General features: G+C 40.9%; 2 protein-coding genes across 2 annotated transcripts; both read right to left on the bottom strand.

Annotated features, from left to right (window-relative positions):
- Positions 1 to 2681: 2681 nt before the first annotated feature.
- Positions 2682 to 4217, bottom strand: LOC132622154 (uncharacterized). Its single transcript, XM_060336696.1, has one exon. It carries the CDS (start codon positions 4215 to 4217, stop codon positions 2682 to 2684), a length of 1536 nt encoding a protein of 511 aa, XP_060192679.1.
- A 513-nt stretch (positions 4218 to 4730) lies between these two features.
- LOC132622155 (uncharacterized) lies at positions 4731 to 6032 on the bottom strand. Its single transcript, XM_060336697.1, has 2 exons — positions 5052 to 6032; positions 4731 to 4943 (listed from the first exon to the last, which is right to left on the bottom strand). Exons 1-2 carry the CDS (start codon positions 6030 to 6032, stop codon positions 4731 to 4733), a joined length of 1194 nt encoding a protein of 397 aa, XP_060192680.1.
- Between the last annotated feature and the right edge of the window lie 9246 nt (positions 6033 to 15278).

A 15278-nucleotide genomic window follows, 5' to 3' on the forward strand; every position in this document is an offset into this window, starting at 1 on the left:
TTGATGTCCTCATTAAGCGGGGCGCCTCAGTTCGCTGTGGCAGAGATAGTTCCACGTTGTATTGTGTTCATCTGCAAAAAATGTAAAGATACCTGTGCAGTTCAAAGTTATAATGTAATAATAACATAAGGGAATAAAGGAAGGGATTGTAGACAAACTAGAATTGAAAGCTCCGATTTGCGGAGCGACTGAAATGTAAAGCTTCCGGCTGGCGGAGCGAGTGTAATGTAAAGCTTCCGGCTGGCGGAGCAACTGTAATGTAAAGCTTCCGGCTGGCGGAGCGAGTGTAATGTAAAGTTTCCGGCTGGCGGAGCAACTTTAATGTAAAGCTTCAGGCTGGCGGAGCAACTGTAATCTAAAGCTTCTGGCTGGCGGAGCAACTGTAATGTAAAGGCTCTCGGCTAGCGGAGAAACTGTAATGTAAAGGCTCTCGGCTGGCGGAGCAACTGTAATGTAAAGGCTCTCGGCTGGCGGAGCAACTGTAATGTAAAAATCTCCGACTGGCGGAGTTGTTGACGAAGTTAGACGGCGGTCCCCGATTAGCGGGGTGATTGGCGTTGTTAGACGGTATCCTTGATTGGCGAAGTTAGTTGACGCAATTAGATGGTATCTCTGACCGGCGAAGTTAGTCGCAGTTATATTGTTTCTTCAATTGGCGGAGTTAGTCGCAGTTAGATCGTATCTCCGATTGGTGGAGCTATTTGACGCAGTTAGATTGTATCTCCGATTGGCGGAGTTAGTCGCAGTTAGATTGTAGATCTCCGATTGGCGGAGTTATTTAACACAGTTAGAAGGTAGATCTCCGATTGGCGGAGTGAGTCACTATTAGATTGCATCTCCGGTTGGCGGAGTTAGTCGCAGTTAGATTGTAGATCTCCGATTGGCGGAGTTATTTAACGCAGTTAGAAGGTAGATCTCCGATTGGCGGAGTGAGTCAGTGTTAGATTGCATCTCCGGTTGGCGGAGTTATTCAACGCAGTTAGATGGTAGATCTCCGATTGGCAGAGTTATTATTAAGGAACAACGCTGCTACGACGGCCCCCATCTCTCGAATAATCGACCTTGACCCTGCTTCTGGAGATACCTGCAAATTTAAATGGAACGTTCAGAGATGAATAAGTCAAGATAGGAGAAGGTTATTTTGGCTCATGGTGTGGTGGTGGATCTTGTGACTCCTTCACCGGAAGCTCGCTTCGATGTCATCTTGTCCTAATTCCTGTCAATCCTGTATTTAAAGAAAAATTCTTAGTTTGGGAGGGGGTGTTGATTTGTGTCGATCGTGGCCCTAGCCTTGTCACTTGACCCTTTGAGCTTCTTTGGTTGCGGAGATCTTTGTCGAGAGACTTGGTAGGTGGAAATATACATAAATGCATTTTGCAAAAAAAAGGAAAAAATGGTTTTTTAGAAATCGGATATGCATGTATGTATACTACGTATAAATGCAATAAAACTCTATCATTTTTTAGATTATGACATGTTCCGAAACGTATTGAGCTTCTCCATTCTGACGCCCGCATCCAAACGGTGTCTTCGCATAGTTTGTTCCTCTGATGACGCTTCTTCGTATTCAAGCCAAGTGTCGCGATGTCTTTGACGATGAGAGCAATCCTAATCTATAGTTACATTACAAATAAAAGGTTTCCTAAGGGTATGACCGAACCTTTTTAGGTTGCCTATGTATCCCAAATAGGAATCAGGTCTGTACGTAGTTCGGGGGTACAAATGAAAAGAAAATAATATGTAATGTGATATGACCGAGCCTGACTCAGGCTGCCTACGTATCCAAACGGAATCAGGTCATAACGTAGTTCAATTACAATGAAAAAGAAGATTAACAAAGGGACCGAATCCGGTAGGGATTGCCTACGTATACCACCAAGGGAAATTAGGTCGAATCGTAGTTCCAGTTACATGAAGATAATGTTTTTTGGGGTTTTCGATTACAATAGACCGGACCCGATGTGGGTTGCCTATCTATCCCACCGCGGGAAGTCAGGTCAGCGTAGTTATGTTACAATAGAAATGCAAATTACAACAGAAAAGAAAAAGCTATATTGGATGTATTCAGATGTAGTACTTCTTGATCGTTAAACTCAAATCGGGCTTGAACTTCCTTGGCTTTTGCTTGATCGGCGGGCGGGTGGGATCAGTTGGTAGCCTATGAGAGACGATGTCGGTGCTCAGCCCGGGCATGTCGTCGTAGGACCAAGCAAATACGTCGACATACTGGTTAAGCAATTCCAACAGTTCTTGCTTCCATTCAGCTTCTAAGTGTATGATGATCCGGGTTTCCTTCATTGTCTCGTCGTCTCCTAAATTAATTGTCTCAGTTTCCTCCAAGTTCGGTTTCTTTTGATTCTCGAGTTGCTCGACCTCTTTCGGAAGATTCTCAGGCATCATGCTTTCGTTGTATTCCTCGTAATCTTGTTCGCCGTTTGTACTTTGCTCAACGGTTTCGTTACATGTCATAATCATAGAATGAATATTTTTTCACTAGTTTGAGTGCTGAAAAAGAAAAGCGAGTATAAGTAAGATATGATATTTTAATAGAAAAATAAAAATGCATTTTCATTAAAGAAGAATTCAATGCTTTTAAAGAAAAAGGCGGATGACAAAAGAGCGCAGGCATGATTCAAGCCTCAATTGATCATGCTATTTTGAAAACAAACTACAATTCCACACTACCAAGACTCCCGGCGAACCAAGGATGGGCTGACAGTCCAATTCTGCAAGATCTCTCCTGGTTCGGCATCACGAATAGTCGGTGTCTCGGCATCTGCTTCAGTCTCCCCATAATACTCCTCGATCATTGTCACGAATAAGTTTTCCATTCCTTCTATGATATCCTCATCGACCTCCGGTACGATCATCTGACCCTGGACAGCAACTTGCTCTGGCACAAAGATCCCCTTGGTGCCGCTATTTTCTCTAAACATAGGATCATACCCGAGCCCAAAAGTACCCTTTTGCTGCTTCAGTTGGATTGGTTCAATTATGCCATCAAATTTTGGGCCTAACCCAGACTTTGGCTGGTAGCCGTACTTCAACATCTCTGAAGCTACCATCTTTTCCGCGCTTGACATCTTCATTTCATTAGATCCCGGCATCTCATCTATTTTTACAGCTTGCATGATTTCCACAGCATGAAAGGTAGCTCCATCTAACTCTCCCATTTCTTCAATAACCGGAATAGAGCGTTCAGAATAGACGGGGTGACCAAGTTCCCCCTGAACTATGATTTGCTCCAAGCCCCATTCGAATTTCAAACCCTGATGCAAAGTGGAAGGAACGACTCCAGCCATGTGGACCCATGGCCTTCCTAACAACAAGTTATAAGTTGACGATATATCCATCACTTGGAAAATGACTGGGAACTCCACGGGCCCGATCTGCAAATGTAGACAGATTTCTCCAATGACGCCTCTTTGTGTCCCATCAAAAGCTCGAACCTTCATACGGATTTCTTTCATTTCCCCCGTGTTTATCTTCAAACTTTTCAGGGTGTTGAGAGGGCAAATGTTACACCCTGAACCTCCATCGATAAGTACTCTAGATACAAACTTATCTCCGCACCTCACGGTGATGTGAAGTGCTTTGTTGTGTTCTGTTCCTTCTGGTGGAAGTTTATCATTGCGGAAAGAAATCTTGTTTGCTTCAACCATCTGCCCGATCGTTATGGCCAGTGTTTCACTCGTCGTCTCATTTGATATACTTACTCCACTCAACACCTTAACTAAAGCATCTCTGTGGGCTTCAGAACTCATCAGCAAGGACATGATCGATATTTTGGCGGGTGTCTTCTTCAACTGTTCCTCGACTAAATAATCTTTGGCTTGCATCTTCTTCCAGAATTCTGCTGACTCGGCATCAGTAATGTTCCTCCTTTGATGTTGCTCTTTGCCTGAACTCCCTCTGTTTAAATCCTCCGGGACATAACATCTCCCTGACCTTGTCATTCTATGGGAGATTGCAGTTTCCATCATCTTAGCCTTCCCTTTTGATTGATAGTCCCATGGGACTGCCCTAGAAACATAATCGTGTTTTTTTGCGACAACAGTGGTCACCACGGACCTTGGTTGGTATGTCTGGACAACTATTGGCGCCCTCAATTGTACTGTGATGATGGGAGCAGTTGGGGATGTTACGACAAATACCTCTATGTTTCCAACGGGCACAATGGTTCCCTCCATGTCATATTCCTCATTAGATGATATCATATTCACTGCCCGGTTTCTATGATTTGGCAGTGGGTTGTTGTTCACATTCAGGGGCACTGCAGTGCATTGAATATCTCCACTCCTGATCAAAGCTTCAACCTAGTTTTTCAAACCAAAACATTCCTCGGTGTCATGTCCCTGAATTCCCAAGTGATATGCGCAACGTTTGTTCCCATCAAAGTTTCGAGGAATTGGGACCGGAATTCTTTCTTCGATTGGTTGCAACAATCCTGTTGTTTTCAACCTTTCAAATAACTGGGCTAAAGGCTCGGCTATGGGGGTGTAGGTTCGGGTATTTCTGACTTCGGCAGTCGGGCGAGGTCTTGGGGCATATGCTGGTCTATTTTGGTGGACTGGTGCTTGGATAGGGGTGTAAGGTCTTGGAGGGTTTTGGTAAGTGGGGACTCATGGTGGGTTGTAATGTGGTTTGGCGTTATAAATTGGGTATGGGACATAAGGGACATGAGCAAAGATTTGAGGGTTTGTGGAGTATCGGTGAGATGACTCTCTTTGCTAATAGTAAGGTGCGATATTGGATATGTCCTTCTTCTTTTTCTTAATCCCATTGACGGAACCTGACTGTGTGGCTTTGCTTGCAGCTTGCAACGCAGCCATTGATTGAATCTTTCCGGACTTGATTCCTTCTCCCAAAAAGTCTCCCATCTTGACCAAATCGGCAAACTTTTGGCCCATCGAGCCCATCATCTTTTCAAAATAGATGCCCTCCTGAGCTCGAATGAAATACTTGCTAAGCTCGGTTTCATCCAATGGGGTTAGAACTCGGGCAGCCTCAATCCTCTAACGTCGTGCGTAATCTTGGAATGATTCAGTCACCTTCTTTTGTACGTTGCCCAAAGAAAACCTTTTTGGTGTGATCTCAGTGTTGAATCCGAAGTGATTCATGAAATCCCCAGCCATATCCTGCCAGTCGCTCCATTTTCGAGGATCTTGGCGAGTATACCAAGTGAGCGCCTCTCCTGACAAACTTCTAATAAACAATTTCATCCTCAATTTCTCGCTCCTTCCTACTCCTACTAACTTGTCGCTGTAGGCCCTCAAATGTGCATGAGGATCACCTGTCCCATCAAAAATATCGAACTTAGGAGGTTTGTACCCTACAGGCATGCCAATATTTGGGTGTATGCATAGATCATCATAATCCAAACTCTCACTTCCCCGAGTGACTCGCATGCTCCTCATTTCTTTCCTTAGACTGTGAAGCTGGCTAATGATTGATTCATCTTCTCTTATCTTGGCATCTCTCTCCATATCTGCATATTGATCCACCTCGAACGGGACCCTAACTGTGACAGGAGCGGTAACGGTTGGAGCCCTAGCTGCATATATCGGTGTCACATATTGCTCGCGGGAAGTGTCAACGTGTGCCCCTGGTATGTGCTGCTCGGTGGGGTAAGTAGGTGCAGTAGTAGTTTGGGTTGATAGTGGGTTTTGTGAAGTATGGGTGTAGTCGGGGACGTAAGGGGTTTGTTTATGCATAATTGGTACATACGCGGGAGTGACCGGAGGTAGATTGGAAAAGGAAAGGGGTATTGGAGGTGGACGTGTAGATAGAGGGAAGTGCTCTGGAACCAGCGAATCCAAAGATGGAAAGTGAGGTGGGTTTGGGAAAGCAGTCACAGTGAGATGGGTCAGTTCCCGAACTTGGCGTAGCTCTCCTCTTAGTTCGTCAAGTTGTAGCTTTAGCAAAGCGATCTCTTCTTCATCGTTCAGATTAATCCTCTCTGTTGAGCTTTCTGGATTTTCATTTGTTATGGAAAGGTTAGCAGTTGGGTTGACTTCGTTGGTGATAGTCATTTTTCCCTTAGACCTCAAATTGTAGTGTGACTCGGCCAATTTGAAGATCAACACAAATCAACCTCTCTTGGGGGGATAAAACTAAAATAAAGACAGTTGGCAAACAAAAGTTAGTCCGGGAAGCTTTAGAAAGAGTATAGTAATACATTTGATCACATAAGTACGCCAAGTCGACGTGCAAACAAGCGTGTCCTAATTGTGGAGCCTCTTTCTGCCAGAGGTAAGCCTACGTTACACACAAGTTGATGATGATGATCCTTTTTTGACACATTCTGTGATTTTTTTAGAACAAACATAACTTCCATTCCAACAAAAGGTAGCTCAAGAGCTTACAAGGATAGGCCTATGGCAGCCTGAAATGACAAAACACAAAGGGGATGGCCATAAAGGCATACAAAAGGAATGGGTCGATGGAAATTTTGAAATGGAAATGCAAAGGGTGGCCACGAGGGCGTACAAAGGGATTCGGCCATATGGCACTCTTTTGGAATGTAAATAAAACAAAATGGGGGAAAGAAAATAGTCTAGGGCCATGTCGGGCCATCATTGTCATCCCCATCATATGCTGGATCATAATCGGGACCTGGGTCGTACTCAGGTTCTTCCTCTGGGTCTGTCTCTATCTCCCAACCTGCCTCTAGGTCATACTCAGGTCCCTCCTCTATACCATGCACTGTAGGCCTGTACTCGGACTGCACCTCCGGTTCCTCCTCTGAATATCCTGCTGGAGTGTACTCAGGTGATTTCTCCGGCTCTACCTCCATTACAAGATTACGCTCTGATTCCCACTCTGGATCTTCTTCCGGATCCTCTTCCATCTCATCTTCCGGCTCCATCGGATCTTCCTCTTCTACCAGTTGTATCAGATGGTTTACTGAGCCCGGAACTACCTGCCTGTACATATTATCCGTGACATTCATGAGAGGCAATATCTCAACTGCAAGCCAAGCGGCTACATCATCATCCGTGAGCCCATCGAATCCTTCCTCGGTTGGCAAAAGTGCTAGGCCTCCCACATTATACCAGGCGTAATACTCGGGTGTGCACCAACTCTCGTTACCCATACCAATTGTGATCATGTTCAGCCATTCTCTTTGTAGCATTCTCACTCGTGCTACTGGAACCACCCTATCATAGTTACTTTCATGTAGTGCCATGCGGGACCAGACTGGGACATCTTGTGTAACTCCAAACTGCCTCAGGACCCTAAGAGGCGCATACGGTTGAATCCCGTCCAACCCGATCAACTCAACGAAGTATAGATTCGCAGTTCTTACCAAAGGTCTCCCTGACAGCCAGGGGTATTTCCACTGAATAGCATCTCCCGTGAGATGAACCAAGAATGCGCGCCACTCCTCTTCGCCTATAGGTTCAGGCCAGTACCTCATTCTTTCCGTATAGCTCTTAATTTTGCTGCGAGCATCCATGCAATAATCCATGATGGGGGGGCGAGTATAAAAGTGTTCTGTGGCCCATAATTGCAGTAAGAGATTACACCTCTCGAAAAAGTTATGCCCTCTTGAACAGGCTGATAGAGCTCGGAGCATCTCCGCGAGGATCATAGGGACCAATGTCAATTCATCCGGTCCTGAGAAGATATCCATAACAAGTGGCAAAAGGTTAATATTAATTCGGTAGGCTCTCTTTGGAAAAACCAAGACTCCCAACAAGGCTACGACGAAGACTCGGGGCCGCATTTTCTCCCACCTTCCGCGGTCGCACGTAAACTCATCCCGATATTGATCAAAGCTTTCTCGGCGCCCAAATCTCTGAAAAAGGAAGTCAAACTTCCCTCGGTCATTTTCGACGTTCCTCAAGACCGGGTAAACATTAAATCCCAAAATTCCTAAGAATTTATCTCCCGATATGAAGGATGGTAACACCGGCATTCTTCCCTCAAATGGTAAGTCGGTAAATCCCCAAACTTCCTCTAAGGTAGGGGTTATCTCAAAATCCAAAAAATTGAAGGCTACACTGGCGGGATCCCAAAATTCTATCAGCAGTTTGGTGAGAGTTTTGTTAGCTTGTATACCCATTAGTGACATTAACGACCCTAGATGTTGTCGAATTTCCTGTCTGTGAGCCACTTTTATGTTCCTCCACCAAGTTTGCAAGTCGTGAGGGGATGAGACTATCATTTGGATATTTGGTAGGTTTTGGTTAATTTTCATCTGAAAAAGAAAGGTAAAGGTTATGATAAGTATTGTTTGTTAAAAAACAAAATCATCTTGTGTCTCTTAAGGATCATTTCATCAATTCACATAAAGGGTTATGTCATTCAGGTTTCAAACCTTTGACAAAAGGGTGGATTCCTAATTTTCAGCGACAATACCTTGGATTGTCCTGCCTAAGGTATATGCAGCATGACTTATTTTTTCTAGAATAAGATTTTTTCCTATGAATTTCGGAGTGGGACTGAATGTCTGCGAGAAGGTAAGTAGTAAACTACCGTACTGACTCTGAAACTAGAGAATTCAAAGAAGGGGTGGAGGTGTGTCAGACAACACCTCGCGTGAACCACAGTGTGTGTAAGTGTACGGCCAAAGACTCGATAGAAAGTGCAATGACATTATAAGGAAAGCAGTAACAAATAGTGTTTTCTCAAACAAATAAGGAGCACAAGTTTGGCTTTGGCTTGCGTCCTTTCAAATATAGAAATGTAGCAGCTCATAAATAACAGGTGATAAAATAAATAAACAAACATCCCTCGAATATCTACTTCTTAAACTAAGTCTACTAAAGTCAAAACCTAAGCTATGATCCCCAGCAGAATCGCCATTCTGTCATGCCCTATTTTTAACGGGTTAAAACTAGTTCACACCTTATGACTATGTTTCCTCTGGTTTTGTAAATTTCAGAGTCGCCACCTAATTTTAGGGAATATTAGGAAACCATTTGTGAAAATGTAAACTCCATTTTTTAGTCTTTGAAACCTGTGAGATTCTAGGTAAGGGTTTTATTTACCCCGAGGGGAAGGTATTAGGCATCCCTCAGAGCCTATCCGAGGACAGTCTTTAGACTTAGTTTAATTAACACTAGAGGGGAATTATTTATTTATTTATTTATTATCACCTATTTAAAGAATTGCGGAAAAGAAACTACTCTCTCAAAACTATTTAAAAAAAAAAGAGGTTTTTTCTTGTAACTGTAACTATGTGAGTAAATGCATATATATAAAGGAAGTAGTTAATGCTAATGTGTGCATGAGAAAAGTATGTATGACATTTTATTTTATATAAGAATAACATGTATAATATAGAATAAGGAGATGTATATTTTTATACGAAAATAATCTACATATGTGATAGTATATCCTAGGTGAATACTAAAAAAATAGTTATGACGACACGATAATGCTATATGTGTACATATAATGAAAATGCGACTAAGGGAATTAATAAAAAATAAGATAGTACAGGTATGGTATGCGCGTATGAAAATAGTATGTTGGTACACCCATAATAAAGGAAAGCAATTAAGACAAGATGTAAAATTATATGTATTAGGAATATATATATATATATATATATATATATATATATATATATAGTTTTCGAAAGAGTACGCATGTATATTTTAGAAGATGAGGTATAATATGATTATTGTATATAATGCATACTAAAGATAAGTATTTATAATATAACGTACATACGTATGCATGTGATGAGAAAATGATTAAAGGTATTTAAAGTAAGAATAGTATGCATTCATATAAAATAGGATCTTTGTATATAAAGTAGAGTATATACCTTGTAGTTCTTGAAAATACTTGGACCACTATACTTGGGTCCTAATATGGTTTCTTGTTTTCAACTTGAAAAATAAAACCTGCTCGACGTTAGTGCAAAAATAACAAATTTTGAAAATATGTTTTGGGCCGCTAAAGTTCTCATTTTTTTTTACTTTCCAAAAACTGGTGTTTTTATCACTAAAAAAAAATCCATGTGTGGGCCTTTGCATAGAATATGCCTAGCTCTTGCTTGAAACACTTGAAAACACGTTGTTAGCAAATTCTTTATTTCGAAAGAAGTCTCCAGTTTCACCTTTTAGAAAAATCCAATTTCTTACATCCTGAAAAAAAAAAGTTTACATCATTTATGTGACTACTCTAATACTCCTAATCCGAATAAATGCACTGAGTTCAATATCTTAAAAAAAAGAGCGTAGGGAATATAATGACTAAACTTACTAATATACTTAAGTCAAGTTACGCGTTCAAAACAAAACTACAAAAAATACAAATTCACAAGAGTGTTAGTCAAATAATATAAATATCATGTATCAAACAATATGGAGGCTTGAAATTTTGAATAAGGAAGAAAGACGGAGACTCGAGACGTGGACGAGGTGGGACTACTAGACACGAAATCTGCTGCTGGCCGCTCTTTGATATTGGCAGAATCCGGAGTTGCCATAACTCCAAATGCTCCTAAGGTTCCTTCTCCGTGACATCGAACTGATGCTATTATCGTCGTCGAGTCTTCGAATCTCCTTGAGATGGTCCTTGCTCAGCCGAGAACAACCAATAATTCGACAAAACAAACTTAAAGGGTTAAAAGAGAGATTTTTTATCTTTTTTAAGAAAAACAGATGAGATTTTTTGGGTTGTTCAAGAAGAATTTCCAACACTTGAACCTTTGCTAATTTAAAGGGGATTTTCTACACTTCCCAAACTTATTCAAAACAGCCCACAAGGGTCTGTATTTATAGAAAAATACTGAGGGGTTTCTAAAACTTGAATTCGAAGTTCGAAAATAAAGAAAAGGGGGGAAATTCTAGGAGACGTTTTCAAATGATGAGATGATGAAAATGGGGATGGGACTTACCCTAAAATCGGGTGAAATTGCACATGGAGCCTGCAAGCTTTCAGAGATGGAGTGTGAGAAAAGAGAAGGCAGCGGATTTCGTGGGATAGGGGCGTGGTGGTGGTGAGGTGACGTGACGACTTGAAATCCTCCCACCATCCGTGCATGTTTGTCATAAACTTGAAGTCTTTGGCCCCAAATTCATGCATTGAGTACAGTGCTCTCCCGCTCTTTTTGGATTTGATCAAGGTTTCAAGCTTCTTTTTTTGGGGGGGTTTACACGCTTGAAAATATCAACTTTTTTCAGCACTTGTGGCACAATTTCAGCCGGAGGAGTAGCAATAAACTTCTGTGGAGTACTTGTTTTCCTTGCTCTACAATCAGCAAGTGCCTTGGAAATTGTTTTTGCCCTCTTGTGAATCCCAATAGGAGTATAGGGTGAGCTGAGCTTTTTGGATGGCTGGACACCCCTCTTGGACATCAAACTCTTTATAGCTGAATTCGTATCTTTTTGTGCCTGAAGCAACTCTTCAACCTTGTTTATCAAACCCTCCATTTTCAGCCTGCAAGTACTGCATTCACAAGCACAAGAATACACCTTGGAGGAACCGGCACCAACTGAAGAATATCTACCCAACCTATAAGGGATATCTGTGGTCTGCCCACCACCATCACTTTGGGGAGTATATCCACCAACTCCACCACTAACTCCATTACCACCACCATCATCATCTCTTCTTTTATCAGCAAGACCTTCCACTGCTTGTCTTGCAACATCAACAACAATATTCATATCAACAGCATCACCAACACCATCACCAACAGCATTAACATCAACATCACCATCACCATCACCATCACCACCACCACCATCAACAACACCAGCCCTTATAATGGTTGTGGCTCCAGCCAATTCTTCTTTTATCTGATCAATCAATTCATCATGCACAGATTCCCTATGCCCTAAACTAATAAGGCATGGCATCTGCACCTCTCATTTTGTCGGGATAAGCCTTGGATGTAGAACCTACAACAAATAAACAGATATATTCAACCAATAAGTGTGTAATCTGTTGGAACAACCCCCACATATGTTTCAACAACCTCCTAGGTTGTTGCAGCATATTCTTTAGCTGTTGGAAAAACCAAAACAGCTGTTGCAGCTTCCTCTGCAACTGTTCTGATATTTTCCAACAGATTGTGAACCTGTTGCAACAACTGAGTAAGTTGTTCCAACATCTTAGGAGTTGTTGCAACATATTCACTATCTGTTGGAAAATATCAAAACAGTTGCTGCAACTTCCTCAGCAACTGTTTTGATTTTTCCAACATATTCTGAGGTTGTTGCAGCAGATAAATGTATCTGTTGCAACAAGCAGTTACTTGTTATAAAAATATTCAGGGATATTTTCCAACAGATTCTGACTTACTGCTTCCTTGGGGGGGTTAAAAGGATCAAGATTCATTTTTTTGTTGTTGTATTTGGTAGTCAACCAACTGAGGATCCTTAGAAAACAAACTTCTTCCGAGTAGTCCCTAACTTGACTCCGTAGATGAGGAATGGCTTCAAATGCCCAAGCCTAGAAAAAATTATGCCACCAAAAATCAGAATAATCAATGAAGGAAAAGAATTAAAAAGATAAAACATTGAAGAAAGAAAGTTTACCATGAAGGCCCAAGGGAAGCCATAGATGTTGGAAGTCTTCACATTAGGGTTCAAAGCTTTGCACAAATATTCAACAGTCAACTTAAAACGTTTATGACCCCATGGATAGTTATTGAATGCCTCATGATCCTCTGACAGTTTAATCAAAACAAGTTGTAGATTATTCTTTACATCCCTTGCCCAGAGAATAGAATTCACAAACCAAACTAAGCACAATGACTCCTTGTGCTTTCTTGACATAGTTTTTGACTTCAAGTCTGCTAGCAAATCCGCTGCCTTATAGCTCTTTCCACAAACATCCACTAAATCCAAATCATCATCAACCATGGCTTTGCCTTTCTTGGCTGCCTTGGATGACTTGGGTGTCTTGGCTCCCTTGGATGACTTGGGTATCATGGCTCCCTTCTTTAATGTAACTATAGGAAGGAGCATGACACCTCAGTCCGGTGATTATGGCAAACTCCTTGATGCCAAAACAAACTGGTATGCCGCAGTAGTTTATCCATATCTCATCAGTTTTGCTGCAAATAATTCTTCGTTTGAGAAGACCATACACAATGGTCATTTGAAACCTTGCATTGTTGTCCTCAGGCAAATCTAGATACATGCCAAAACATGTGGCCCTGAAGAAATCCTCCAAGTCCTCCTCTTGAAGAATCTTCCTAAAGTAATCAAAGGGCTTGCCCATGACTGATTTTACAACAAGATCACCATTCAAATCACCTAGTTTATCCATCGGCATCTGCACACGGAACTTCTCAATACTGAAAGTTTTGACAACTTCATCAGTGGAATGTCTGTCAATATCAGTCCCAATAGAAGAATCAATAGCCCCGGTCGCCGACCTTTCAAAAGATGCAATTTTATCCTCTTCATTGTCATCATTATTTACATCATGTTCTTCTTCTTCTTCTTCTTCTTCTTCATTTTCATCATTGTTTTCTTCTTTATCATCTTCTCTTTCTTCTTCTTCTTCTTCTTCTTCTTCTTCTTCTTCTTCTTCTTTTTTTTTTCTTCGGCTTCGGCTTCTTCTTCTTCTTCTTCTTCTTCTTCTTCTTCTTCTTCTTTATTTTCTTCTTTATCTTGTTCATCTACTTGATATTCTTTACTTTCTTGGCTAGAAACTCCTACTTGAGAGGTTTCCTGTTCAGCAGTTTGTTCAGAAAGAATATTTGTCTGTTCAGCAAGATCATCTAATGATGCCCCCTTAGCACTTTTACTAACTGTAGATGATTCCTCCCCTTTTCTTTTTCGTGAAGACATTTTATCTACACACAGGAGATAAGCAAAAACACTTCCAATTGATTTGTGCACCATTTAAAGTAAACAAATAATGAATTTTTACAACAGCTGAAGCATATGTTGCAACAAGTGTGTAATATATTGGAACAACTCCATCATATGTTCCAACAACTTCATAAGTTGTTGCAACAGATTACACATCTGTTGGAAAATATCAATACAGTTGCTGCAGCTTCCTCAGCAACTGTATTGATTATTTCCAGCAGATGGATAATCAGTTGCAACAACTGGTAAAGTTGTTGGAACATATGATTGAGTTGTTCCAACAGACTAATCTGTTGGAAACCATCAGAACAGTTGCTGTAGCTTCTTCAGCAACTGTTTTAACAATTTTCAACAGATTTTAAATATGTTGCAACAACATATTCACTTGCTGCAACAACCTTAGCAACTGGTTGGATTTTTACCAACAGATTAAAAATCTGTTGCAACAGATTACTCAGCTTTAGGTAAAAACAAAAACAAAAAAGGCAAGGCCCTTTTTCCTGAGCCTTACAAGGACAACAACATCTATTTCACTATCAGGGTGCAATATCAGTGTATTACAAACACACAACAGTCAAAAATTGAACAAAATACACAGCATTGCATAGACACCATGCCCATGTTCTTCCTCTTCTTCTTTAACCAAAATTAGTCATTTTCGTACTTTTATTTCAAAACCCTAACTTTTGAACCAGAAAAAACATTTGTTTCAATACAAACACACAACCATCACAAGTTAAACAAAATAAAACAACCTCAACTGTCAAACAAGTGCTGAAGTTGCTGCAACAACTTACTCAACTGTTGGAAAATCCAAAAAAAAAAAAAACCCTTTTTTCGAAACCCCAAGGAGAACAAGAACACAAACAGTACCAAAAATCATAATTTCACAACCACATACACTATTTAACAACATAGAAACCCCAACAAGTGGAACAAATAGAGCAAATACGGGTTTTGTCAAGCCCAACAAGCCCTTTTTTCGAACTCCTAAGGAGAACGAGAACACAAACAACACCAAAAACCAGAATTTCACAACCACATACACTATTTACAAACACACAAACCCCAACAACTCGAACAAATACAGCAAATAAGGGTTTCTCAAGCATTGAAAAACAAAATAAACAACATTGCAGACAAACTCATGTTATTCTTCATCTTCTCTGACCAAAATCATCATTTTCTCACTTTGATTTCAAAACCCTAACTTTAAAAGAAGAAAAAGTTGAGCGATTTTACCTGAGAGAAATGGAGAGCACCAGTTCGTTTCTGAGTCGGCTTTTGAAGAGGTTGAAGACGGTTTCAAGAAGCACATTTAGCAGTTAGATAAGTTCAGGAGCAGTTGAGATCAGTTCGTATTTTGAATGAAGTTCGTGTGGTTTGATATTGGACCGATGTTGAGTTTGAAATAAATGGGAGGTTGGATTAAATGGTTTGGGGTCTTTTTTGTATTTTATAAAAGATTAACAAGTTTGGCAAAATACA

This window comes from Lycium barbarum, chromosome 12 (genome assembly GCF_019175385.1).
Source record: "Lycium barbarum isolate Lr01 chromosome 12, ASM1917538v2, whole genome shotgun sequence".
NCBI lineage: Eukaryota > Viridiplantae > Streptophyta > Magnoliopsida > Solanales > Solanaceae > Lycium > Lycium barbarum.